Raw genomic sequence first — 26151 nt, forward strand, 5'->3', positions numbered from 1 at the left:
ACAGACTCAATACAGGCTCAATAATAATGCATAAATCATCTTACCTATAAATCTGTTATCATTTTAATATTTGTGCTAAAAGTAAAAGTTCATTAAAGTGTTTAAAGAGATTAATAGATCTCAGCAAATCAGAGGCAAAGTAGTTACTGAATGCAAGTAAGAAAGAAATATCATCCAATGCTATTTATTTAAGCTGGATGTGCTGTATTACTTACTCACTGTTGGGAAAACAACAAACTGAACATCCACCAAAGTGAGCTGGGTGATCTCAAGAGTAAAAATACAGGTGAGAAGAAAACGGGCGCGTGTGGTAACTCAATGATACAAAAATTAATATTTTTCTGCTGAAGGGACATTTTAGAGAAACATATTAACCTTGCAGTCATGTTGCAGAACCCATAAATCGTGAAAATTCCATATAGAAAGACCCCAAGAGAGGAAATGAAACATTTATGCAGCACTAACAGATGCTTTACCATGCATTTGTTACATTGACTCCATTTGATCATTTAAACATGTAAAAGACTCACAAAATTCAGATTCATCACATCATAAACATTCAGCATCAACTTTATGTTTGCTTCCTTTAAGAAAGTCCCCTGAAGCCATAATAACAGGTATGAGAAACTCCACTGTTTCAGAATCTAGTTTATTCAAAAGCTGTAGTATTTCATTTATTTTATTTACCTAGAATACATCACTGAAAAAAAATCCGGCCAAGGTTAATCTCTAAAGATAGAACTTGCTTACAATAAAACAAGAAAAATAATGCACTATAGTTCTCCTGTTCCTGGCTCCTTATGGACCAGAACCTCCACCACCTTGGATTTAGTTGTATTAAACCAGCAGCTACTGTTTGTTCCACCTTGTAGTTCAGGTTGATTCTCACACATATCTTCAGTCCAAAACCCAACGAGGGATGTTGACTCTGAGGAAGACAGCCAGTTTTTTATTTTTAACAAATCATTTGCTTCCTCTGAAAGGGTTTGGATCCTGGTTACAGCCTTGCATCTGGTGGGGATATAGATGATATTTAGTTGTTGAAATGCATTAAAAGTAGAATTTGAGTCATATTCTCTTACTTGAACAGGTGAGATCCAGGTGAGGTCGTTCTTTCCTGTGATTCATTAGTTGCTTTATTCCCTGTCTTCGAATTTCCCCCCGTCATCTCCGACCTCAGACATCCCTAACAGAGTCATAAATTGCTTAGAAGTGGTTAGCGACTTAAAAGCAATCTTCTCACTACAGCAACAAACGGGGGGCATAACCTCAATCGTAAAAAAAACATCCCATAGTTTAATCATTTTAAGGGCCAGTGATGGTCTAGTGGTTAGAACATTGCGCTTGGGTCCAAATTGTTCAGAGTTCAAGCCACACACACTCCCACAGACTGCCACTCTGGGTCCCTGAGCAAGACCCTTAATCCCAGACTGCCCCCCCGAGTACTGCACAATGGTAGCCCACTGCTCCCTAAGGGGATGGGTTAAATGCAGAAAGTGAATTTCCCAATTGAGGGACAATAAAAGATTACCTTTTACAGTATCTTCCATCACACTTCTTCACTATTGTCTTCAGTTCATTTCTGCTGCCCTACAATTAATTCTGCAAATCTCCCTCAATTGTAACGATCTTGGTTCTGTTGGTTTTCTCTAAGTTTTCAGTTTCACGTTTTTCTTTGTTTTCTAGCTTTATTGATGTGTTCTGGATTTATTTAAGTTTCTTAGGTTTTTCTTTCCTTGTCCTCTGTTGCCCCCTTGTGTTTCCTTTTCCCTTGATTTCCTCGTCAGCTCTGCTAACACCTGCTCCTTATCAGTTCGTTAGTCCTGCCTTTGTTCAGTCAGCCATAAATACACTCCCTCTGCAGTCCCTCTGTGCTGGTTCCTTGTCTTACTTTGTCTCACCCTGGCTCCTTGTGATGGTTTTCCCCTGATGTCTCCATGGTTCTGGTTTGTGTTTTATTTTTATGTTGGATTTTTGGACACCTGTTTGCTACCTGTGTTATCCCATTAAATCTTCAAAGAACTCACCCCTGCCTCTCAACCTCTGCATTTGGGTCCTCACAAAAACCTCCAAACAAACCGTGACTTCAATGTCTAATACTTCTAACACTGAATTTGACTTAGCCATTGCAATACATCATTCTAGTTTAGATTTGCTGCCGTTTTTCAGTAATCATCCTTCGTAGCTTTAGCTGTGGAACCAAACATTTTATTGCTAATTTCTCAATACTAGTCATTCTTGTTCAGTTTTTATCCGGCTTTAAATATACACACTTTAACATGCTGAACAAGGTCAATGGGGGTTGGACTGTATTTCTGTCTGTAGAAAGATAAACTTAGAAAACAATATCCTTTTATCTTATTCTTGTGTTTACACACGTGGTTCGGTCCAGTAAACTGCTAAAATATCTACTTTTAACAAGTTTCTCAAACTTGTTTATAGTCAGTTAATTAAATGTATTTTATAACTAAAACTTGTCTGCTTTTAATGAAATTGATTAGAAGAAAGTTGTATTTAATTGTCCCATGACATTCAGTGTTACGATGTGAATGTTTGTATGACTGAAATTTCAGCCTCACCTGTGTGTCCATGATGGAAGACTGTGGCGAGGCTGAGATGACAGGAGTGTCCTCCTCTCTGTAGCAGTGAGCTCTGTGAGTGCGGTGCATGCTGTTAGAAAGGACGTTGAGTTTCGACAAGAGTTCATCTACTGAACTCTCCAGCTCATCAAGGACAAAAATCTGAAAAAAAAGTTATATTATGATTTTTATCATACATATGAAAGGCTTCTAGAAATGGCGGTTATATTAAAGCTCTGCTTTATCTGCAGTCTGAGATATTGCACTGGTTTCTCTCATTAGTAATGTATGCATTAATTTTACACTCTCGAGGTTGCAAAGCAACTTTTTTGGTTTTTGCAAAGCTAAAAACCAAAAAAAATCAGTATAAGTATAAACAGGTCCTCCGCTCCTAGCAGTCTAGAGATCCAGCTGATTCAAGAATCCCTAAATGAAATAAGCATATATATGTAAAAGCTATAGGGAATTTGGTCAGAATCAGAATCCATTTTATTGCCAAGTAGGCTTGCACTTACAAAGAATTTGACTTGGTGTTGATGGTGCAGAGCAATTATATATATATACAGTATACAGAATCTATAGCTATATACAATATAAAACATACAGCATATTGTTTATAGTATATAGCCATAAACTATATACACAGTAGACTGTGTGTTAATGTAACGCAGAAGGTCTGGAGATGCTACGTTGTGTAGTTTCTAGGTCCTAAACGCAGGAGGGATAGTGGCAGTGTCATGGGGGTCTCTCTTGTTGATAAGGCTGTAGCGGTGGTGTAAGGTTTTGGTCCACAGCCTCCTGTCAGAGGGAAGTGAAATAGTTTGTGGCTGGGGTGCAAGGGATCTTATAATAATCAGTTTTGGGTTTTTTTTTATTATTATTTGAGTTTTTACAGCACTAGTGGCTCATTTTTTTCATGGACAGTAGTCCTCCTCCATGCTAAGGAGGATTAAGGCCTCCATACTGTACATGGGTCATGGCTAACCACTGCGCCACCAAAGCACACTCCAAACAATCAGATTTGTAAATAAAAATCCCATTCAGGTTCAACTGCAGCCTGATTCTGCAGGTTCTACAGGTTTGTTCCTGTTAAAAGCTGATCTTATTGTATTGTTTTACATCAAGATCCAAGCTGGAATTACTTTGAATCTGTCTAATATCCTGCAGAAATATTTCTTTATATCAACTCGATATGCATGCACTGTGTCCTCAGATGATATTTCTTAGGAATATTTTAGCCTTTTATATGAAAAGAGGAATATATAGTACGGAAACTGGGTTCTGTGTGCCTCAGTAGAAGAGCAGGGGCACCATAGATTAAGGATGGAGGTTTGAATGTTGTCCTAGGCCATTTATTGCTTTACTTTCTGCCTCTCTTTATGCCATTCTTTCATGCTATTAATGAGGAAAGGACTCTGGTACAATACTATACATGTGATGAAAATGAAATCCGTTTTTGTGTCTTTGTTATATGATTTACTTCTTTATCAATAAAAACTTAAATATGCATTTTCCAGCTAAACATTTCCCCCTACCCTTCTTTTGTCTGCTTTCCTTGCTTGTCTTTGCCGTCCAGTGAATTCAGACACCCTCCTTCTCATGTAGCATAAAATATCTCCTGTGGAAAAACTAACGTTCCTGCTCTGGGATCTTTTAGCTCTCTTCACCAATAAGGAAAAGGCCCCAAGTATCTGTAAGAAAAACAGATGACTGTAAAGGGACAATCATTTTTATATATCTCACATAATCTTTTAAACTATGCTTTTAATAAGGCTGTTGTTAACTGATTACACGTGTTATTAATGACACCGAAATCTAAAAGGGAAATATGTACCATTGCTGCCCACACAGCAGTAGTTGTTAGAAACAGAACCGCCCAGTGAGTTAAACCCCACTTTGAGTTAAGTGGACTCTTTGTGACGCGGGGCCAGCGGTAATGACAAAGCAGAGTCTGCAGGGAAGGGGGAACAGAGCTGAAGGAGCTTTCTGCATACAACAAATACCCAGTGCAGGAAAACGCCAGCAGAAGGATCAGACCTGAAACCTTACAGGAAAATAGGGAATTAGTTTTCAATAAAGAAATTTTAATTTCAAAACAAAGTTCTCTAACATTTTTGATAACAAATAAAATCACTTCAAATGGGGATAAGAACCATATGTAACTGTGTTACTATCGAGAATAATGTGTTTACCATAGGCCATAAGAGGCTGGAGAGCATCTGTGAAAGCACTGCAGCTGAGGAACTGAAGGTTCTGCTCATTCTAAGAAAGGCCACACACTTCATGGTCAGGAGGAAGATGATAACACCCAGAAATGTCCGAATATTCTGAAAAAGATATTTTATTTTAGGGGAACCTGTATGACATGTTTCTGCAATGCTGTAAAAATCTCACTGCTATCATTTGTTTTGGTCTCTCACCTGTTCCCAGTTAGCCACAGCGCTAACATCAACATGCCCTCTATGTTGTGTCTGCAGCAAATTTACAACTTCCATGGTCATGGTGGAGCGACAGATATAACAAACATTACAGATTAGAGTCACTGCCAGCAGACCAACCTGCAGAGGAGAGACACAGCAAAGCACTGAAGAATTATTTTATGCTTTGAACTTTAATAAATCTTTTTTCCTTATTTTATCAAAACATTCTGATATAAACTCACTTGACAGTTTGATTATTGCAGGTAGTGGTATAGTGGAGGATTTTGGCGAAGTTTTGAAAATACCTGCCCTCTCCACTTAAAAAAAAATGCACAAGCACAAGTCGAGAGGGAAGGCCTATTAAACGCGTGCGAGAGCAAGCACAAGCCCATTTCTCCTTGTGCACGCTCTGTTTAAAAGTTGCTGTTTGCATCATTCATACAAGCTTACTTTCCAAAAGAAGACTTGCAATTTTTCCCACTATGCCAGACCCGAAAAAAGAACAGCCTCCACTATACCTTTATCGTTTTCGTAAAGACACCTTGGTCCTACAAGCACTAGTATAGAAACCCTGAAAGGCAAGTAAGAAAAATAAATAGTTGTTTTTTTGGGTTGTTTGTTTTTTTTCCTGCTCGGAAAGGCAGGTAGGGAAAAATGGGCAAAACTGCAGACCTTCAAACAGCAAAAAAAAAAAAAAAAATGAACTTTTCTTTTTTTTCCTCACTTGCCTATCAGGGCTTCCGTACATTGAAGTCTTAGTGGGTGAAATGGGTGTGACTCCCTGTTTGATATTTTCAATCTATGCAGATACGAAGGAGGATTTGGTTGACTCACATCCAGCCACATGCAGGGACTCCTCCAGCATCCAGTCAGTCCTTGTTGTGCAATATTGGAAACTTGATTGCAGGATTGTATTAGAGATAAAAACAGGAAGAGAAGCTGGTGGTGAAAAAGAGAAAAGATTAGATGCTTCATTCTGTAGAGTTCCTCGGGTTGATTTAAATCAGGGTAAAATGAGACCTTTACCTTGCAGAACAAAGTCACATAGTCCCATAGAGTAGGAGAATAAAACAGCCTGACTGACTGGACCTTGACAGAGTGCAACAGAACACCACCAGGGATCTGCTCAGTGGTCAGGGTCACACTGCTAAATAAGTGAGGTGCAGGGCTATACAAGGTAAACTGAACCTTTACGGCCACTGTCTGCCTATTGATCCAGGTGCTTGAATACAAGCTCTTCAGGTTTAATGCAGCTTCGAACCTGCAGAAAAGTCCAGCAAACATTTAACAACAAAGTCAAAACATCAGCATTATTAGTGTGACATATTTGGATTGAATAAGTCTCACTTTGTGTGGCCAAATCTGACTGTTGCAGTTTTCCATGAACAGAGATGATCACATGTCCAAGGAGCTGTCAGCATAGCATTCTGGGACATTTTAAATGTGAGGGTGAGTGTTGTACAGGAGTAGTTAGCATTTAAAAAAGCTTAACTGTGTAACTACATTAAACTTTTTTTTTCAAAAGCTATATTAAATATTTTACAGCAAAGATGATTAAATGTTTGTAATCATTCTAGATTCAGAATCTTGCTGAATTGATCGCATAGATCTAAGATTCCCAAATCTTCTAATGCAAATTAGATTTGCATCTCCACCCTTCTTTTTTGTAATGATTTTTTGGGGGGCTATTTGTGGCTAAACAAACACAAATAAGGCATTTTATTTGAAAAACAGAGAATATATGACATCATGGATTTGTAGTTAATCAAATTCTATATTTACAGATAACCTTTATTATCGTCAGAACCCAAAGTTCTTCAAAAATGCTTCTTTTTAAAAAGTTTATATTGACAGATTATAATGTTTGTTTAAAATATTCTCTCAGGCATAAATGTAATCTGCCAACTTAATTAGCAGTAAATAAAAACTTTATATAAATATCACTCAAAGCCACAGCTGGGTCAAATTTCTGACATGCAATTAGCCGTTGGAAAGGCTGAATGTATTAATACAATGAACAAGTTCATTGATTCATAAATCAGTTAATATAAGGGATTTTGTTAAGAACAAATTGAAACATGTTAGTCTCCAACATTGGCTCTGTTTGAGGTTTCTCACATCACATTTATTTATCTAAGCTTTCCTTGGATCTCTACAGAAAAAATCCGCAGCATGACCTCACAGATATGTTCATAAATTAGTTTCTTAATTCCAGATCTTTTATCTTAGCCTAGATATCATCTGTGTTTCCTTTAACTTACCTTAAACACGTTGAGGATTTCTCTCTTCTCTATAATGGGCTCTCCAATTACAACGTGAGGCTGCTGGAAAAATAATCTAATTTAACATAGAAAATGCTTCATTGAAAAAAAAATATCATCTGTTATTTCTTTTATTGATGATTATTTGCTAATTAAGCATAAAAGGAAAAACAGCAGACGCTGTATGTATATTTTACAGACTCGATGCAAATTAATATCTTTTTGCTCACCTCCTTTCTTGCTGATGAATTCTGGTACAAGAAATCCAGCAGACTGGACTGTGTCCACCTCCACCAGTCCTCATGTGTTTTTATAGAGGTAAAGGAGTAATTGTTCCTGTCGAAAGAAAATATCTGTTTAATTCTATGTTTATGAGCTCTATCTGTGTTGCATCTATGAGATGTCTGTGTCTTACCTTATAAAGCGTCTTTTTATGGCTTTGTTGAGACTCTGATGCTCGTTCTGGGAGCTGCCAGAGATTATACACACCATCAGGAGAAGCATGATGGTGCAGAAAAACAAATCCCTGCAGGACAAAATAAAGTGTGAAATCTTTTTGCAAATCTCTTATATATTCTCCAATATATAAAAAAACAAAGACAAACCGGAGTGTTTCCTGGATTTGGGCATCTCTCCTTCTCTTTCCACGAGTTTTCCTCACTTCTGCTTGAGTCGGCGGGTGCATGAGACGCAGGTACCGAGCTCTCTGCCTCGCCCTGAGCAGCTGAGGAAGCAAGGGAATAGGACATTAATGCTTGATGAAAAGTACCTCTTATAACACACACGTCCATGTTGCGGGAAGAGGAATGAAGCCTAACAGCAGGGGAATATCTCAGTATAATTTAAACATGACATCAGGGGGGGGTGGGGCTAAAGTGTCATGGTCATGGTTCTGTTAAGTTTTCTTGGAGTTTTTAGTTTTATGTTGATTCATGTTTTTCTTTGTATTCTAGTTTTATTTGTTTGATTCCTATTTTGTTATGTTTTTGGATGTGTTTGAGTTCTTAGGCTTTTCTTTGTTGCTCTTTGTTGCCCTCTTGTGTTGGTTTTCTTTTCCCTAGCTCCTTTCTAGAAGCCTCTGTCCACACCTGCTCCCAGTGAGCTCGTTAGTCCTGCCTTTTGTTCAATCAGCCATAAACACTCTCCCTGTGCATTTCCTCAGTGCTGGTTTCTCATCTTTCCCTGGCTCCTTGTGCTTGTTTTCCCTCATGTCTCCATAGTTCTGGTTTGTTTTACATTTTTAAATTGGATTTTTGGATTCCTTCCTCTGTTACCTGTGAACACTCAAAACTGCAAGAACTCACCTCTGCATTTGGGTCCTCAAACTTCAACCCAACACTGACGTGAAGACAAATATAATAATAATTGAACTTTATTGGTGTCAGGGTTTGGTTGTGGTTTGGAGGACCCAAATGCAGAGGCAGAGGCTGAGGAGATTTCTGGGAGTTTTAATGGGGCAAATCAGTAAACAAAGGCAGGAATCCAAAAATCCAATTAATAATGAAAGGCAAACCAGAACTGAGGAGACATCTGGGGAAAACCAAACACGAGGAGCCAGGGAGAGACGAGGAACATAGACCACAACATGGGAAGACAGCAAATACAAGGAACCAACAAAGAGTGAGAGCAGAGGGAGAGCATATATAGCAGAGAGAGACAAAGGGGGGGCTAACGAGCTGACAAGGAACAGGTGTGAGAGGAGACAACGAGGGAGCCAAGGTGAAAGGAACATACACACACAAGAGGGCAATAGAGGACAACAGAAAAACATGAGAACTAATATAAATCTAGAAATTACAACAAAACTGGAATTAAACCAATAAATCTAGAAAACAAGGAGCAAAGTAAAGAACAGCAGAACCAAGACCATGACAATTGGTATTAGTGATGGGCAAGTGAAGCCTCATGAAGCAATGAAGCTTTCCAACGCAAAGTGTTGAAAAAAGTTCATTACTCGATGCTTCATTCATCACTCACTAGTGACATCTGCTGGTGAAACTGTAACAGCCTTGTTACTCAGTTGGATCATACTTCCAAATATTAGGAAATGCAATATTGTCACAAAGTTTTCATCAAACTCATGTTTAGTAAGAGGAGAATCCTATTCAATTGTCATGTTTTAATGATTAAAATGATTTGTAGCCAATCTAATCCTTGACCATCAGTGGTGGTGTTAGGTTTTCTTTTATGACATGGACTTATTAGACAATGAAGATATGTGTTACTTTAATGTATTGAGAACTGAGTGACTGTTGCTGCAGACTCTGTGTACTTTGAGCTTGAAACTTGCTTCCTTAAAGACAGAATTTGTTTAAAATCATCTCTTCCTAGGAGTTCTAGTTCTGATTCTTAATATCAAGTTACACATAGAGTTTGCCTCTTCTAATGGCTTTTAGTCTGGTTTTGATGTGTGATTCTGATGCATCTCCTGATTAAACAAAAGAAAATATAGAAATTTCTGGATTTTAGGTTTAATTGTTTTTATTTAGGAATATGACTTTTTTCACTGTTTCAGGTTGTGATTGTGATCTGTCATCTCATAATACTCCCACATATGAGAGGTTTTTCTCTTTTTTGACAGCTCCATTACAACCACTGCTGATGAAAACTGTTCTGCTGAGACCAAACCACCTACTACAACCCACAAAGCAACAGGATTCATCGCGCTTTTATTTTGAAAACCGACACGCAAAATGAAGCAGTCACGTGACCAATGCAATGCGAGGCCTCGTTTGTTGCCAGTCACGTGGTTTTCAACAAGACAACACAGGCCTCGAAGCGGGGCTTCATTGACACGCCCCCTTATTACTCGGTACAAGCCTCGAAGCCTGGCTTCAGATAGCCCATCACTAATTGGTATCACATTGGAGAAATTTACCTCTGCATTTGACCCATCCCCTTGGGGAGCAGTGGGCTGTCATTTTGCGGTGCCCAGGGGGCAGTGTGGGGTTAAGGATCTTGCTCAGAGACCCAGAGTGCAGGCTGTGGGGATCGAACCAGGTACTTGCAACCTTCTCAGAGCACAAGCGCACTGCTTTAACCACTAGGCCTACAGCATCCATATCTATTCTCCAACAACTTTAGTTTAAAAATGTTCTATTAAGATAAATTATGTAGGAGATCGGACTAAGAGTCTTGATTGATTGACTTTATTGATCTCTCAGTGGAGAAATGTACTTGTTACAATAGGAAGGAAAGGGTGCATGGGGATATATATAGTATACAGTGTTTCCACATATATATGACAGCTGAAGTCTCTTATTTAGCAGGATTATCATACAGTGTTATTGCACAGGGTATTAACATGGGTATTTATATAGATGGATATTAATATATATATATATATATATATATATATATATATATATATATATATAAATGTTGCACTGGGTATCAAATATAAAAAACAGGTTATTGCACAGGGTATTAAACTTGTTTTTTTACCGTTTCCACAGATGGAGAATTCTTCCCATAGAAAGCAGATGTGAATTTTTCTCCTGGTCCATCAGCAGGATTCAGGCTCCACAGGTTTGTCTCTATTGGTAACTTTCCTACAGATCTATCTGCTGCTTTGGTGAACCAAAAGGAGACAATCATTGCCAAAGCAAAAATCTGCAGAATAATGAAGACATGGTATTATTAATGAGGAATGAGAAAAAAGCTTGGTTACATTTTTATTTTCTAATTTTTGTGTGGTTATTATTACTAGAACTGGTTGGATGAGGAACACGCAGCCCATGAGAGAAACACAAAGTGACTGTATCCACAGCAGAACCCTGCTGCTGCTGAATCTGATGGAAATATATATATTTATACATATTGTTAGTACATCGATGGCTATAATGTTTTGTTCTTTTTGAAAAATGCTTAAGTTATGACACTACCTCATTCCATGCCCAGCTGTGACCACTAAGCATGCGAGAGACAACAGCAGACACAGCACCCAGGCCGCATAGCGGCACCAAAACAATGGCAGTCTCAGCTTGTTACGGACAGGTTGATCAAACCGCCTACTCTCAGGTATTTCAGTCCTTTCTTCAGTTGTGTGGTCAAAATATTGCCCATTTGAAGTAAGTAGCAGTTTGTGGAGCACCTGCCCTTTATTGCCTTCAAATACCAGATGATCATAATTTCTGACAGCCCTGTTTGCATGGATTGTAGATTCTCCCTCTGTGTCTTTGTTTTCATGAATGGAGGAATGTAAGATATCTGTACCCTGCAGCAAAAACAAGGTTCAGACAGTAATCATATGACTTTGAAAGAGAAAATGGTGAATAAAAAAAAGAATGGCTTAAAAATCTACCTGGTATTTGTTCCTTAAGGCTCTCTGTACCCAAGATGATTGGTAGTCTAACTCACTATCATTCCCTAAAAAGGTTTCAAGACACAAAAAAAGGTTTTATTCTAAAAGCATCCTTAAAAACAAATGAAGCAACTAAAGTTGATGGAAGTGAACAGTTGAATTAAAGCTAACCCTGAAAATCCCCCTGTGCTGTTTTTATGTGATATGCATGTTGAACTCCACATCCCGTCAGTCGAAACAGTAAAGATATCAGTGTTGCAACGGGTAATGCAACCATCACACTTAGCAGTCCGGTGGTCAAAGAAACATCCGACAGATCGACGATGCCCACCTCAAATGGCAACTGTAACAGGGACATTAAGAGACCAGAAGTGCATGTTATAAATATAACCTTGCAGTATGTAGCTCTGACAGTATTTAGCTAAGATTTTACCATGAACACACAATCCCTATGGTAAAACATGGGGGGACAGTATCATGCTGTTGCAATGTTTCTGATCAGCAGGGAAAATAATGCTGGTTGGTTTGATGATAGCAGCATTCAAAAAATGAAAGTGTGTAAATAATGCCACAAGGTGCCAAACTATGCCCATATTTCAAGGTTTTATAGTCGTGTCACTCACTCACCTGAACATCTATTTGCGATACGATTACACTGTTTGCACATGCATAACCCAGGATGAGAAGCAGGCAAACGTTGAGTCTCTGAGTGTGTGTGAAAGAGCTGGAACTGGGACAGCTGTACACACTAAGCCACATGTGGAAATCCGCCAAGTAGTCGCAAAACCGCAGTAAAACCTTCTGCAAGAGTGAATATGGAGACAGAGAGTCAAACTGAGGCTTAGATAACATAGGATTTATGCCTGGATCCAGTTTTTGCACCTTAGCAAAATGTATTTCTTGAGAGCAGACACGAAGCATCCTCTCCACTTGGCCATCAACTTTGTTGACAGCAAGCCAGCACTCACTGACAAACTGCCATGAGCGCGCCTCCGCCGGCGCTCTTTTTACCTAGAGGATAAGCAATTAAACCATCCAGCTTTATGGTCAGACTGAAAACAATTTAAGGACAGTGTGAAAGAAAAAGTTTTATTTTCAACCTCAGACACCACCACTTCTTTGAGGTACCAGTCTGGAGAAAGTCCGGAGTTGTCATGCCAGATGTGAACCCCCCACACTGGGCCCAGGCTCTCTGTGGCACTGCAGAGACCAAAGACGAAGTTGTATTAAAACATCAGCAGATTAACTATATTTATATATGGGGAAAAAATTGACATGTTGCAGAGAAAACACGAAGGCTGATTTCTTACCTCAATATAAAGGTGTCTTTAGTGTTTCTTCTAAACAGAGTGCACCCTGGGTTTTGAAGCTCTTTTGTTTGTGAGAATCCATCTTCCCCATACAGAGCAATGTAAACCTTCCAGACATGAAAAAAAATTCCAAACTGAATTCAGAATCAAACTTAATTACATTTATACTTGAATCAAATAGATTTTGCATTTTGACTGATTTTCTGGAGGTGGATACTTCTGTTTCTTCTTTTAAAGCTCCACCAGATGTGCAAATACATGCTATATTAATTAAGAACAATCTGGAGACATTTCTTTATGGAAAAAGGGGGAAAATTAATCTCACAGAAAAACAAACTGTAATCAAACTATTGTCTTTTAGCATTAATGAAAAAAGCGTATGTGCTTGCTAGTAAGATCAAAGCCCATGAACATGGATAGGCCTACTTTTGCAGTCATATGGGCTGCAGAGTAGAGACCAGTGTGTATGCAAACAGCATAGAGGTAGGGGTCTTCCGGGTTGTTGTCGGAAAGGAAGTGGACCCTTTGATTCTCCTTAGACATAATGTCAGCTCTTTTGGACCAGACCAGCCCTAGGATGTACAGGACCAGGAGGATAACCAGAATACTGAGAACAGTGACATTGCTGGAGGCACTGAAAGATAAAAAGCAGAAGATAGCATGTTCAGAATTTAGTGTAAACATATGTTTAAAATAAAAGATGAGCCCCTAGTTGTAGGGGTGTGTGGAAAAGTTTGAAATTGAAATCCAAAAAGTATAAAAATGGGTTCTGTCTAAGGTGAAATTGAAGTGAAAATGAGGGAGAAGGTCACCTTAGGAAGGGATCCAGATCACCACTGTCCTGGCTGCTCTGAATCTGCTGCTGAAAGACGGTCATTGGCCTCAGCCCATAGCAACTGGATAAAACAACACAAAAATCATGTTTTATGCCTTGTCGATATGTTTGATTTTCTGCAGGTCTGGCCACATACATTCTATGATTTACCTGCAGTTAACAGCGGAAGACATGTCTGTTTGGTATGTCCTGCAATCATGGTGCGTCCAGGCCCTCTGCTGTCCATCCCAGGACAAACACAGACTGCTGTCCACTGTCACACTGTAGCTTATCTCTTGGCTTTGTAGATTGCTCTTGGATAATCTTCCAAAATTAGCATCAAGCAGCGCAATATGGGCAACACCTGCAGCTAAGGATGTTGCTGGGTTATTTTTTTTTTTTGCAAGATTATTTCTTTTTCTTACTCTAGAAAATTGTGTGTTTCTACAACTTTTGTGATCACACAGACTGTGCTATCCAGAAGAGCAAGCAGAATAGAAATGTAGCACAGTCTGTTTATTAGGAGTCTTTCTAACAGTTGTATGTTTTCCTGTTTTTATTTAACCCAAAGTTAAACACAAACAATCAAGGGAAAGTTGTCTGAGATGAGCATAACTCAGAGGTCACTTTTGGAACCAGAACATTAGAACAAACTGTAGCAAAGAACTCATTCTTCTTTTTTACAAACTAGATTTTGACTGGCTTAATCTTATCTGATATGATGTTTGAAATAATGAGATCTATTGATCATACGAAACAATAGATAAAGAAAAAGGATGCAGAGAAAAGAATCTCTTACCATTAAGGTAGGAAGGGGGAAGAGTTAAGCGTATGGTGCTGTGCTCCCATCGGTGAATCCTTTGCAGATGGTGCATACTGGGAGTTGGCCTCTCAAACATCCTGAGACGACCAACGATCAGGATTTAGCCTCATATTATTTATTAAACTCATTACAGTTTATGACCAATATTCAATATATTTTGTCTGAATTTGAGGTGATAGACCATTACTGTGTATTGTATAGTTATGAAGTGGAGGGAAATATAGGTTAGTTTTAATATTAAGCATGGTATTAATCTATATTCATTTTCTGTAGTTTGATAGTAAGACAGCTATTAGTTCTACAAATCTGAAATTAAAGGTCCCATATTATGCAAAATCAGTGTATGAGGTTCACTAATAAAAAAATTAAAAAACTTTCCCCTCTCTTACTGCCTTTCTCTACCTCTCAGGTAATGTTTGCTCAAAATGCTCTGTTTGAAAGGCATTCCCCTTATGATGTCATAAGAGGAAGTAAGCAGTCTTAAGCAGGCTGCCCAACGGTCTGCTACAGAAGGCCTTTATCTAATGTATTTCTCTGTGTTCCTAGGTTATCTTTAGAAACTCTAACTGGTTGTCATGGATGCGTCGTGGGGCTCATTGTTTTTTTATTTTCAAATGTAGAATATTTCAGGATCTTAACAGAAGAGTGGCTAAAAAAATTGATATATCTGAAAGAATTGAAGCAAACATGCAGAAGGAGAAGCTCAGGTGTGTGTGTGTGTGGGGGGGGCAAAAGCAAGATTCCCTATTGCAAGGCAAGGTAGTGGCAGCATCATGCTCAGGTACTTGTCTTGAGCAGGAATAGTGATAATTTCTATAATATTTGCTATTTATTTTATATAATGCAGTCTTGGAAGAAAACAGGAGACTAGAGAGGACTGAAGAGTGGAGTGAAGGTTGACCATTGAGCAGGACAGTATAGCCCAGTATGGCTCAGAACGGAACAGGGTTGTTTGTTACAATGGTTCAGGTAAGCTCCAGATCTAAATCCAACTGGGAAGCTCTGACAAGACTTGAAAAATAATCAACAAAAATGTTCTCTAAGCAAACTGACTGAGATATCACTTTTTTACACTAAAAAATGGTGCAAGATTTAACCAATGTGGGTGAAACTGAAACCCCTGAAGAGAAAGAGGGGAAAAATCTGAGTATGTCTGGACTTTCCTATTATTAAAGCTGTTTAGTTAGTTAGTTAGTATCATACAGATTTAATGATTCTGATAAACATAATAGGATGCAAATTCTGCAGCTTGGCACTGTTTGGATTCTTAATATTGTAAGCAAAAAGTTTACCTGAACAGAAGCATGATGGGAAAAGGCTTACTGGGCAGTGGCGTAAACACCACAGTCACCTGAATGGACCGCTGTAAGAGCTGCTGGCTGATGGTGAAGTTGTGGTAGTTGATCTGGCGGCTCAGGAGGATGTACTGACTGGGAGAGCTCTCCTACAGTAGGAAGATGGTTAAATTAGATTTCTAAAGAGTTTTAAATGTTTAGATATGAAATGTTCTTTTTAGAAACAGAGATCTTCACATTTAAAATTAAAATAAAATAGAGTATAAAACAGATGACTTACGTTTCTTTGTGGAAGTTGTAGCTTAATGTTTATTGGCTGAGATAGGGAATGAATATGGAGTTTTCGTCTGGTGCTGCACCTGAACAGACTAAGATACACCACTGGTCCAGTCAGCTGGAAAAGGGAGGTGGGAATAAAATCCCTCCCTGTTTTAACTTCTGGACATGAGTCTTTGAGATGATAGTTGTGGCTGAGCTCAGTCATCACTCTGAGGACGCAGGGTTGCTGCTCTCTCAGCCGAACCCCTTTGGTGTGATGAGCAAACAACCTCCGGATCGGAGCAGCTGGCATGTGGATGGTGGTGAAGCCACCCTGGATGATTGTGGAGGATTGGTTTTGGGTTGAAACAAGCAAAGTCATAGGGCCAGCTTTAACTTTGTGTACCTTTGCCTCATTGGACAGAAGGAACCTCTGGAAATAAATTAAACATAATGAATCCCAGTGAAAATTTGATTTAAACAGTTAAAATCTGAAGAAACATTAATGAACAAACCAGCATCAAGTCTGCTGCAGTCAGCAGAATCTCCTCCACAAGCTGTGCCAGTGGCTCTGCTGGACCTGCTTCTCCATGTTCCAGTGTAGAAACGGTGGACTTGTTTGGTTCACTGCAATCAGATCCTTCTTCACAATCCTTTTTTTGTGGTTTTGTTGATGATCCTGGCCCTGATACATGAGTATTGTTAGAATTATCTGGTTTTTCAGGTGTGCAACTACAACCTGTGACCACCTGGAGGCAGTATGACAGCAAGTTGATCAGACTGTGGAGCCTCTCCTCCTTGGCAGTAAACTCAGGAAACTTCTTTGAAACAGATCGAACTTGTGAGGCTACATGTCTGACACTCGATAATGTCACCTAAAGAAAATAAAAAACAGGAAATGTTGTTTTTACTCAGGATAGTATCTTAGATAACGAACGACTCCCTTCCAGCCATTCATCCTCTCACCTGATTTTGAAATTGTAAAAGCTCATTCAGAACAGAGATGCTGTCAGCCATCATTAGCTAAAATTAAAATAACATTTATATCATCAGAAAACTGTTGTAGACCCAACAGAAACTTCATTAAATGTGTGTATGTACCTGGTCACTGCCTTTAAGCTGGCATAATGTGCAGATAAGCACATTGCGAGTGTGCCTTTGTGCCTGTGTGGTAGCCTCAGCATCCTGGCTCAGTCTGTTTAGGATGCTGGTCAGGAGGCTGATATAGTTAAGGATCTCCACTGGATTCCCAAGCTGCATCAGAGTGGACACGGTCCTCAGACTCTCTGAGCTGGGGGCAGAAAAAGGTCATATGACATGTTAGACTTCTGCTGCAGCAAAGGGACTGCACGTTTACAGGGATTGGTTGTAGTGGATAGCACCACTTAGACAAAAAATGTGAAAATTATCTAAATCTTTTTATAAAATATTAATAATTTCATTTTTTTAAATCAAAGATTCTAACATGGGTAAAAAATATTGTTTCTTCCAAAAAACAAAGCAGTTTTAAATTATTTTAGCTTAAGACTGAAACTTATGGACTCTCTTACAGCTTCAGGGCGGGATCATGACGATCGTCTGATGAAGAGGAGGAAGTGTTCCTGAGGAAGCTGGGTCTGACTCGTACCGTCACAGGACATGGTTTGGTGGCTGAGCCAGTGCTGCTGCATCGGATTTGGGTATAGATTTTTACTAAAAACAAACAAACCAACAGTAAACCAGTTAATTACATCGAAGAAGTAGAAAGAAATCGGAAAAAGCAAGTTTGATATATGCTAATTCCTTAGTGTCTGTGGCTAATGTTCACCTTCATAGTCATTGCTGGGGTCACCTGATGGGAGGCTGAAGTAGTACTGGAAGTCTCTTCCCTGGTAGAGCATCCTGGGGGGTCTGCTTCCTACACTGAAGCTGTACTTATACTCTAAGTCCTGTTATATACAAATAAAAACCACAACATAAAGAGCAAGTGGATTTCATTTATGAAGCATTTTGTCAAATAAAGAGTTTAATATATAAGTTCACACCTCCTGCCCTGAGGTACAGAAGATGCTGAAGGTTGTGTATAGCTCCATCCCATCAACCGGCTGAACCTGGCACGTCATGCCGCCTGGGACAGGGTTGGTTTTTAGAAAGAGCTGAGTCCGACCCACCAAAGTATTTTGAGACTCTAGGAAAAAAAAAGAAATATTGAAATATGTATTTAATAAGACTAATGATATGAAAAAAACCTCTATCCTCTGTTATTCTTTAACGTGTGTTAAAACTCACTGGCAATAACCTGCAACATGTAGATGCTTCTTGGCTTTAGACTGAAGGGTCTGAATCTCAACAAACTTGAGGAGATTCCTAAGAGAAAATAAATAGTTTAAAAGATGCAATATTTAAAAATTCAGAAAGAGAGTTACTTTCTTCATTTCTAGATGTTTCACCTGTGTAGGTGTAGGACTCAAACAGGTCTCTGTCTACTGCATCGCGGTGTAAGTCCAGCAAAGTGGGCTCCTGAATCAGCACTGAAGGTTTGGGATCCATCAAGTAATTTCCCTCATCTTTGCGTTCTGACTTGGAGTCGTCACTTGGACCGTAGCTCTCAGCGTCGACCCCTAATGATCATCAGTGACTGAATAAACAACTATATTGTACAAACAATAAAAAAAGCAGTGAGAGAGACGTGTGTTTGTTTTAGCTTTTATTACCATTAGGTCTTCCTGCTGAAGTCGCTGAATCTCCTTCCTCCACGTTTGGATAAAGAACAGCATAATCATCAGACTCTGCTATGGATTTGTCTTTTTTAAGGTAAAAAAAGAAAAGAAAAAGCCTCATAACTTTCCAAGCAAAAAGGTGGCATGAGGAGCATGTAATCCAGCATAAAATTACAAAACATAACCAAAAAGAAAAAATGACATAACATAATAGCATATTTTATCATATTTTTGTGCAACAAAACTTACATTTTTGATATTACTAACATTTAGTTTTTTTAAGCCAAAGAAAGAAAACTTAAAGACACTATTCTAAAATAATAAGACCTTTCATGTAAATAAATAAGCAACAACTTGTTTTTTCTCAAACTTATCAAATATATATATTTACCTTTTACATCCAACACAACAGAAGGTTATAGGATGTGTCTCAGTTATAGATGCTTTTGGTTTTCTGACAAGGAGTCATTTAGAGAACATAAACCCAATCAGCAACAATGAAAAAAAAATCCCATTTGGAAGTTACAGTTGATATTTTTTTCTGTGTCTATTTAGGTTTAGCAAACTATAAAGGTTTAACAATTTTATTGATCCAGTTAAAATATACTTTTAAAACAAATATGTTTTCTCAGATTACTTTAATATTATCTTATTCCATCTGTCCAAGACAGATGTTCTGTTTCTGTGCAGAACAAGCTAAACATGTAGCCTAAACAGATGATTTGGCTCAACACAGCATGTGAGATAATGATTTATAAAAATGATAGAGGAGGCATTACACTTACAGAAAAAAAACACAGCGAGAGCATCTACTGTTGCATTATGAGGTGGCTTTTCTTGATTTTAATTTGGCTAACCTCAGAAAACCAGACCTCCAGAAAAAAAGTTTTTAGCAGCAAACTGCACTATACCTAAAGTAAATGCAAGGTCTAATAGTTATTTAACTAAAGCTTTTGATACTGCCAATCATGAGTTATTACTTAAAAGAATGTGTAGATATGGAATTAAAGGTGTGGCGCTTTCTTGGATCAAGTGTTATTTAGAGAATAGATCACAGTATGTCAACAGGAAAAGTACTGATTCTCAGTTACTGACAGTGACTACTAGTCTCCCACATTATAAACTATGTGAATGTCATTAATAGCAGCAAGATATTGGCTTTACTACCTTTTTAAAAAATTCTACTGTAGAATAATTATTTTCTTAAGACCATATTTTGGGATGTATTATAAAATGTAGCCACCTTTTTTTCCTTTTTACTAGTCCAATGTTACTTAGTTTTGGAGTGATGGCATTATGAGCTTATTCCTTTTAGCAATACACCCTTTTCAGACTGTTTTTTTTTTCCTGTTACGTTATGTACAATTATTTATTGTATACATGTGTATTTTAAAAAAAAATATCATCACCATTTATCAATGTATACAGTGAAAAACATTCTGCAGCATTACAAGATTAAGTCATTTGACTTCAGATGGTCAAACCTTTGGTTCAACTTGTTTTTGTTTTTTAAGCAATGATGTGCGAAGACAATTTATAAGCTGTCACAAGTGCATTTATAAATATATAAGATAAACATAAGATTTTGATGAACAGATTTTTTTTCTTTTTGCAAAGCCTACTATAAAATACTGATAAAACTTTGGGTCAACTTTTTACAAGTTGTGTAGAACCCACACTGCATCCCCTTTAAAATGGTATGTTTTCTGTAATAATACTATCAGACAGCATGATAAATATACTACAGGGAAATAAAAATGGGGTTTAGACGTGGCTTTAGCATGAGCCTGTGAACTGTAATACCTTAATAGTGCAAAAGCCGAGCAGTTTGTAAAAAAAAACAACTAATATTAGAAGATTCTGCTTTGACATTATTTACCTGGTTGACCAGCTACAGGCTTGTCTTCCATTAAAGGAAGAGCATGTTTCCAGTCTGTTGAGGACTCACCGGGAAACTCACTAGAAATGCCTTTAAGGCTGTTTCTGTCTAAGAATATTCTAGTGTCCTGGTCAAAAACAGATGTATATGAAGACTCAGAACTTGAATCTAAAAATGGGAAGAAACACGGCAGTTAGATTTTTATCTCGGATGATATTTTGTGTTAATTCTGCCTTTAACTAACTCACCAAACTGATGTGGTTTATCTCCACTTTCTTCCGATGTTGACCCCCAATCACCCAGATATAAATCCTGGGGCTGAAACTGAAGGGACGTCGACTCAGGAGTCTGGGTGGATGTTGTGGGATTCTCCAGAATTGCCGCCGGGGGACTGATCTCCACTGTGTGACAAAATGGGACTGGGAAAGAAAAATTCAAGTGAATACATTTTTTGACACTGAGTTCATTCAAACATAACAACATGGTGAACTAATTTATCTTTTCTTACCCTCTACAAGGGGCTTGGATGAAGTGTTGACAAGGTAAAGGCTCCATGTGAACTGGAAGAGTTTACTGGGGATGTTACAGTCCTCACAAAGAGCGCTGACCGAAAACGACTGATCCCAGTTTACACGATCTCCCTGGCACTGATAGCAGAGAACAGAGACCTTCCTGTATACAACATATTTGGGTCATTGATAATAACCACATAATTGCTTCACCTAATACTGGTTTAAATGTATTTAATCCAGTTCAACAATCGGTATTGTGCCTCTATGGGAATGTATCTTTATTTCAAGAAGACTAATTACCCTGTAAGGTGTGGGGTTACTGTGAGGAAAGTCTCTGATGAAGCTGAGCGCCCTCTGCTGTGGACGGTTAGCGTGAAATGGAACTGGTCGAACCTAGGCTTCAAGGAACTGGTAGGAAATTTCAGCACAGAAGATGAAGTGGGAATGTCCTGGTTGAAACAGGAGCTGGTGATGATTGACATTGGTTTACATGTCCAGCTGTAGCTAAAGAGAGAAAAAAATAATGAGAAGAGAGCGTACGACTCCAGGTAGTCATATACGGAAACATTATTAAACATTTTACGAGTCGGGATTTCTTTGAAATTTAACATCATTGCCCTTGATTTCATTGTTTTTACGTACTTGAGGATACATTAACCATCTTGTTTAAGGCTTCAGTGATATATAGGTGTTTGAAGAAGCTAAATATTATTTTGCTAAATGAATCAGAAGTTTAAGCTACCATAAGTAGGAGCTGCTCCAAGCATTTAGTTTGCTGTGGAGGTGAATTCTTCCCTGGTGCAGACATAGCTTTTACTTATCACAGCCACTGCGTATCATCAATTCAACTCAGTTTATTTATATAGCACCAATTCACAAAACATCTCATCTCAAGGCCCTTTACAGAGACAATTCAACCAGATCATAAAGTCAAACTGATTCAAAGTTTTTTATGTATGGAAAACCAGTTGATTGCATCGACTCATTGACTTGAAGTTTAATCCATCACACTAAGCATGCTTGTAGCGACAGTGGAGAGGAAAAACTCCCTTTTAACGGAAAGAAAACCTCCAGCAGAACCAGGCTCAGTGTGAGCGGCCATCTGTCAAGGCTGACTGGGGTTCAAGGAGACAGAAGCAAAAATAGAAAAAGAAGTAAAGATACAAAAGGTAACTGTCATCCTGCTCCACCGGCAGCCCTGTCCAGGAAACACACAGCCAGGTAGACAATCTCAGAGCCAGCTCACATGTCAGTATGAAAGAGAGCGCATCCAGTTAGTCTGAGTCAGAGAACCAGGACTACACTGAAAAACAGGCCAAACTCCAATATAACATAAATAAATGCGTTAATTGCAGCAGTACAGCTGATATTTCTCCCCAGGATGGTGTCCCAGGAACAGATCAGACGAAGCTACTATAAGAAAAAGCAGAGAGACCATCACATTTCAGATTGAACTAACAAATTATGCAGTGGGAGAATAGAGATAGAATGAAGCAAAATTAAGAAAAAGGGGAACCCTATGTCCTCCAGCAGTCTAAGCCTATAGCAGCATAACTATAGAGATGCTCAGGATAACCTGAGCCACTCTAACTATAAGCTTTATCAAAAAGGAAAGTTTTAAACCTACCCCTAAAAGTAGACAGGGTGTCTGCCTCACAGACTAAAACTGATGGTTGATTCCACACTAGAGGAGCCTGATAACTAAAATATCTGCCTCCCATTCTACTTTTAGAAATTCTAGGAACCACTAGTAAACCTGCAGATTGAGAGTGAAGTGCTCTGTTAGGAACATCAAACATACTAGATCCTGTAGAGTTCTTCTGGTAACTTGCAGCATAACATATGCTCATCCATCATTACTGTTACATTTGAGAACAACATTATATAATTCAACTCTGAGTTGGGATGATCACGCTACAGAATTTTTTGGACTTCTCCCAAAACTCTCTGGTTGTGATCCACTGGCAGATACTACACTGATGGGTAGTAAATGTATGCTTTTACTTTGTATGGACTTGTACTAGTTTTTATAATCTACCAAATGTTGCAACAATAATACAAAAACACTAATATTAATATTATGTCATTGTATTGTCCAATATAATTCCTTTTAAAGTGTCCGACGTGGATCAAAGTTTGTACCTGAGTGGGACGTCAGGGTAGTCTGGATCATAGGATTTCTGCCCATCCATGGTGATCATATTATTGTCTTTCGTACGAATAAAGACATTGGTTCCACCTTGGATAAATGCCACCAGAGGGCTTGGCTTTACTTGTAAAGTCACTGTGTAGTTACTGTACACCACACTGCCAATAACCCCAACCTGCAGAAGACCAAAAACACCACAAGTACAAATCAGAGATACTCAGTTCTATAACTATAGGATAGGAAACTTTTACTAAAAGTTTTGGACTGTTTAGATGTCTTTTTTTCCCCCTCTATTCCTCAATAACAGCACTATCACTATTTTGAAACCAGATGATGATTGAGTCTATAATAGGTTTTGTCCAAACTTACCCTTGCTATGGCTGTGTAGGTGTCATATTGGAGGAGATGGCTTTGTAGAGTGAGACTTTGTCCCTGTGTATCTATATGAGGCAACGGAATGATCTGGCCTCCAGAGCCAAATAAAGTCCAGGTATAGTGAAGGCCTTCTGATGTGTCCATGTTTGTATCAAACGTCACCCCCAGATGGATAACTTCATGCCTCTGAAACTTAGCACAATAATTAGGTTTAGTTTATTTGTTACTGACCTATAAAATATTATTTCAGCATGATAGAGTGTAAACAGCTGGTACTTGAAGTTTGAGTGGACCCATGTTTTTGACTGGTGGAGGCTGACAAGGCCTGTCGACAACAAAGACGTGGCTGCTCAAAGAAGCAGAACTAATGAGATTAGATGCAGTCACTTTGACCAGAAACTCTCCTAACCTGTTGGAACATAACAACAATACTTATAATTTCCTGGGAGGGAAAACAAGCTCTGCAAAAGGCCTGTGTGAAAATGGTGTGAGTTAACCTGTGGTAGATATGATGTGTCGTGCTCAGTCCGGTTCTGGTTATTCCGTCTCCGAAGCTCCACATGAAGGTCATGTTGGTCCCCACACTGACTCTGCATGTTATTATAAGAGTCTGATTTTGTAGGACTGAGGTCTGGTGAACCAACCTGCTGAGCTTCACCACTCTCTGGATCTCGATGGAAAACGGGTCCGAGGTGACAGTCATCTGACCCCAAGAGGCAGCAACCATCACTTTGTAACTAGGTGAAGACAGGGTGATTAAAATTATAGATAGAGAGCAATGCTGAATACTGTGCCAGCAAAAGTAATGAAAATTATTTTACGAGTAAAAGTGATTAATTTTCCTTAATTAGACAGTAATACTAGGGCAGTGGCAGCCTAGTGGTTAGGGCATAGAGCTTGGAATCCTGGGGTTCTGAGTTCAACCCCACAGACTGCTAGGGAAGGGTTAAATGCACATTGGAAAAACTATCCAGAAATAACTAGAAATTTCTTAAATGTGGTGTTATTACCCTTAATTTAAGTAGGTACTGAGATAGTTTGCCAATTGAATGAGTATTTTTACACTTAAAATAAAACAATTAGATAATATACACTTCAAATAAAACAATGCAATTGTGTTTTCTTATTTTAAGTGTAAATTGTCTTGTTTCATTGGTTGTCTCTTTTACCTCCTCAATCAAAGAACAAATGCACCTAATTTAAGGACAGAAATAACTTATCTAGATTTTTTTTCCAGTGCAGAGGTAAATTTCTCCAATGTCCAATAAATAAAATTCAATTATATAATTAATTATTTTCATTAATACAATACAATAAGATACAATGGAATGCAGCCATCCAATGCAATCTTAAATGGCATGATGTAATGCTACACAATATGATACAAAATGATGTGATCCAGCCCAGTAAGATTTGAAATATACAATGCAAAGCAGTGCATTAAATATGATATGATATTCATATTGCAATTAGAATATCTTATATGTGACTCCTACCTGCCAGGGTTGTGATATCTTTTAATTATGGACCTTAATGAGGTTCTGGCCCATTTGGAGTCTCCAAAGTCCCAGAAGAACTCTACAGGATCTGGTATGTCACTGACAGCCAGGAAAGTTATGTCTTTATTTGTGGGATACACTTGCTGCTCTGCATAAATCCTAACAACTGAGGGGGGAAAATAAATCATAGTTCTTTGGTGAATGCAGAAAAACTCTCAAACTCTCAAAACAAGAGTTGCACTTCTTACCTATTTCCTCCTCACTCTGAGCTGGTGGTTTCCAAGCTGAAATATTTTTGGCTTGTAACTTCCTTTTCCCCCTGACACACATTCTCACACATTTGCTCTGAAAAGACACCTGATTTTCAGCTCGCAGCTGAATCACAACAGTCCCGCTGCGGTTGAAAAGCAAAACCACTGTTGCTTCGGCCCCTGCGGTGCAGCTGCTGCTTCTGTGCTTTGGTGTTGCATTCACCAGAAGACAGGCAGTCACATCTGACTCTGCTGAGATGCTAAATGAAACCCGACACGTTTGGTTTGTTGTCCCACCAGGGATGTCAAAAAGCAGCTCATTGTCACAGTCCTTCATTCTGCAGACGCAGTCTTTGAGATTTTCAGAGCTGTGGTTGGATTCTGCTTCCACTGTGAGCTTAAAGAGCTCGTTGCCCTCGGAAACAATATCACCTGCTCTTAGCTGATAGTCAGATACATTCAGGCTAAGGTTAAAGATGAAAGGACATTCAGCTACCTGCAGAAGAAACACAGGCATAAAGATAATCAAAACTGTATAATAAATAATTGAAGGACAGATTGTTTATATTTGGGATCAAGAACCATGACAAGTTGAAAATAAATTGAAAATAACCATACAGTCCCTCAAGTAAACAGGAAGAAATCTCCCTATTGATCTTGTCATGCATGCAGCTCAACATTGTATTTGTTAATGACTGAATTTGCACAGAGATGGCACTTCTAA

The 26151-nt window shown here is 38.6% G+C and overlaps 1 protein-coding gene across 1 annotated transcript in view; it reads right to left on the bottom strand.

Moving 5' to 3' along the window:
• Positions 1-389: 389 nt before the first annotated feature.
• LOC119773500 (polycystic kidney disease 1 like 1) overlaps positions 390-26151 on the bottom strand; it is a 31348-nt gene continuing 5586 nt past the window's right edge. The window contains exons 4-52 of the mRNA XM_038270476.1: positions 25440-25923; positions 25174-25390; positions 24175-24414; positions 23954-24086; positions 23672-23869; positions 23296-23477; positions 21454-21657; positions 21150-21313; positions 20890-21060; positions 20642-20809; positions 18757-18846; positions 18493-18663; positions 18332-18409; positions 18088-18230; positions 17871-17991; positions 17614-17755; positions 17165-17354; positions 17030-17086; positions 16803-16938; positions 16579-16748; positions 16086-16496; positions 15803-15954; positions 14487-14587; positions 13859-14057; positions 13686-13769; positions 13300-13507; positions 12874-12980; positions 12664-12763; positions 12446-12574; positions 12191-12364; positions 11735-11906; positions 11564-11628; positions 11145-11476; positions 10967-11051; positions 10705-10872; positions 7866-7984; positions 7676-7786; positions 7491-7596; positions 7261-7320; positions 6367-6410; positions 6026-6260; positions 5834-5938; positions 5000-5137; positions 4772-4906; positions 4414-4623; positions 4115-4270; positions 2580-2741; positions 1083-1186; positions 390-1011 (exon numbers count right to left, since the gene is read on the bottom strand). Coding sequence (XP_038126404.1) covers positions 774-1011; positions 1083-1186; positions 2580-2741; positions 4115-4270; positions 4414-4623; positions 4772-4906; positions 5000-5137; positions 5834-5938; positions 6026-6260; positions 6367-6410; positions 7261-7320; positions 7491-7596; positions 7676-7786; positions 7866-7984; positions 10705-10872; positions 10967-11051; positions 11145-11476; positions 11564-11628; positions 11735-11906; positions 12191-12364; positions 12446-12574; positions 12664-12763; positions 12874-12980; positions 13300-13507; positions 13686-13769; positions 13859-14057; positions 14487-14587; positions 15803-15954; positions 16086-16496; positions 16579-16748; positions 16803-16938; positions 17030-17086; positions 17165-17354; positions 17614-17755; positions 17871-17991; positions 18088-18230; positions 18332-18409; positions 18493-18663; positions 18757-18846; positions 20642-20809; positions 20890-21060; positions 21150-21313; positions 21454-21657; positions 23296-23477; positions 23672-23869; positions 23954-24086; positions 24175-24414; positions 25174-25390; positions 25440-25923 — 7869 coding nt within the window. The 3' untranslated portion in view covers positions 390-773. The remainder of the gene's footprint in view (positions 1012-1082; positions 1187-2579; positions 2742-4114; positions 4271-4413; positions 4624-4771; positions 4907-4999; positions 5138-5833; positions 5939-6025; positions 6261-6366; positions 6411-7260; positions 7321-7490; positions 7597-7675; positions 7787-7865; positions 7985-10704; positions 10873-10966; positions 11052-11144; positions 11477-11563; positions 11629-11734; positions 11907-12190; positions 12365-12445; positions 12575-12663; positions 12764-12873; positions 12981-13299; positions 13508-13685; positions 13770-13858; positions 14058-14486; positions 14588-15802; positions 15955-16085; positions 16497-16578; positions 16749-16802; positions 16939-17029; positions 17087-17164; positions 17355-17613; positions 17756-17870; positions 17992-18087; positions 18231-18331; positions 18410-18492; positions 18664-18756; positions 18847-20641; positions 20810-20889; positions 21061-21149; positions 21314-21453; positions 21658-23295; positions 23478-23671; positions 23870-23953; positions 24087-24174; positions 24415-25173; positions 25391-25439; positions 25924-26151) is intronic.

Source organism: Cyprinodon tularosa, unplaced genomic scaffold (genome assembly GCF_016077235.1).
Source record: "Cyprinodon tularosa strain WSP-4 unplaced genomic scaffold, ASM1607723v1 ctg761, whole genome shotgun sequence".
NCBI lineage: Eukaryota > Metazoa > Chordata > Actinopteri > Cyprinodontiformes > Cyprinodontidae > Cyprinodon > Cyprinodon tularosa.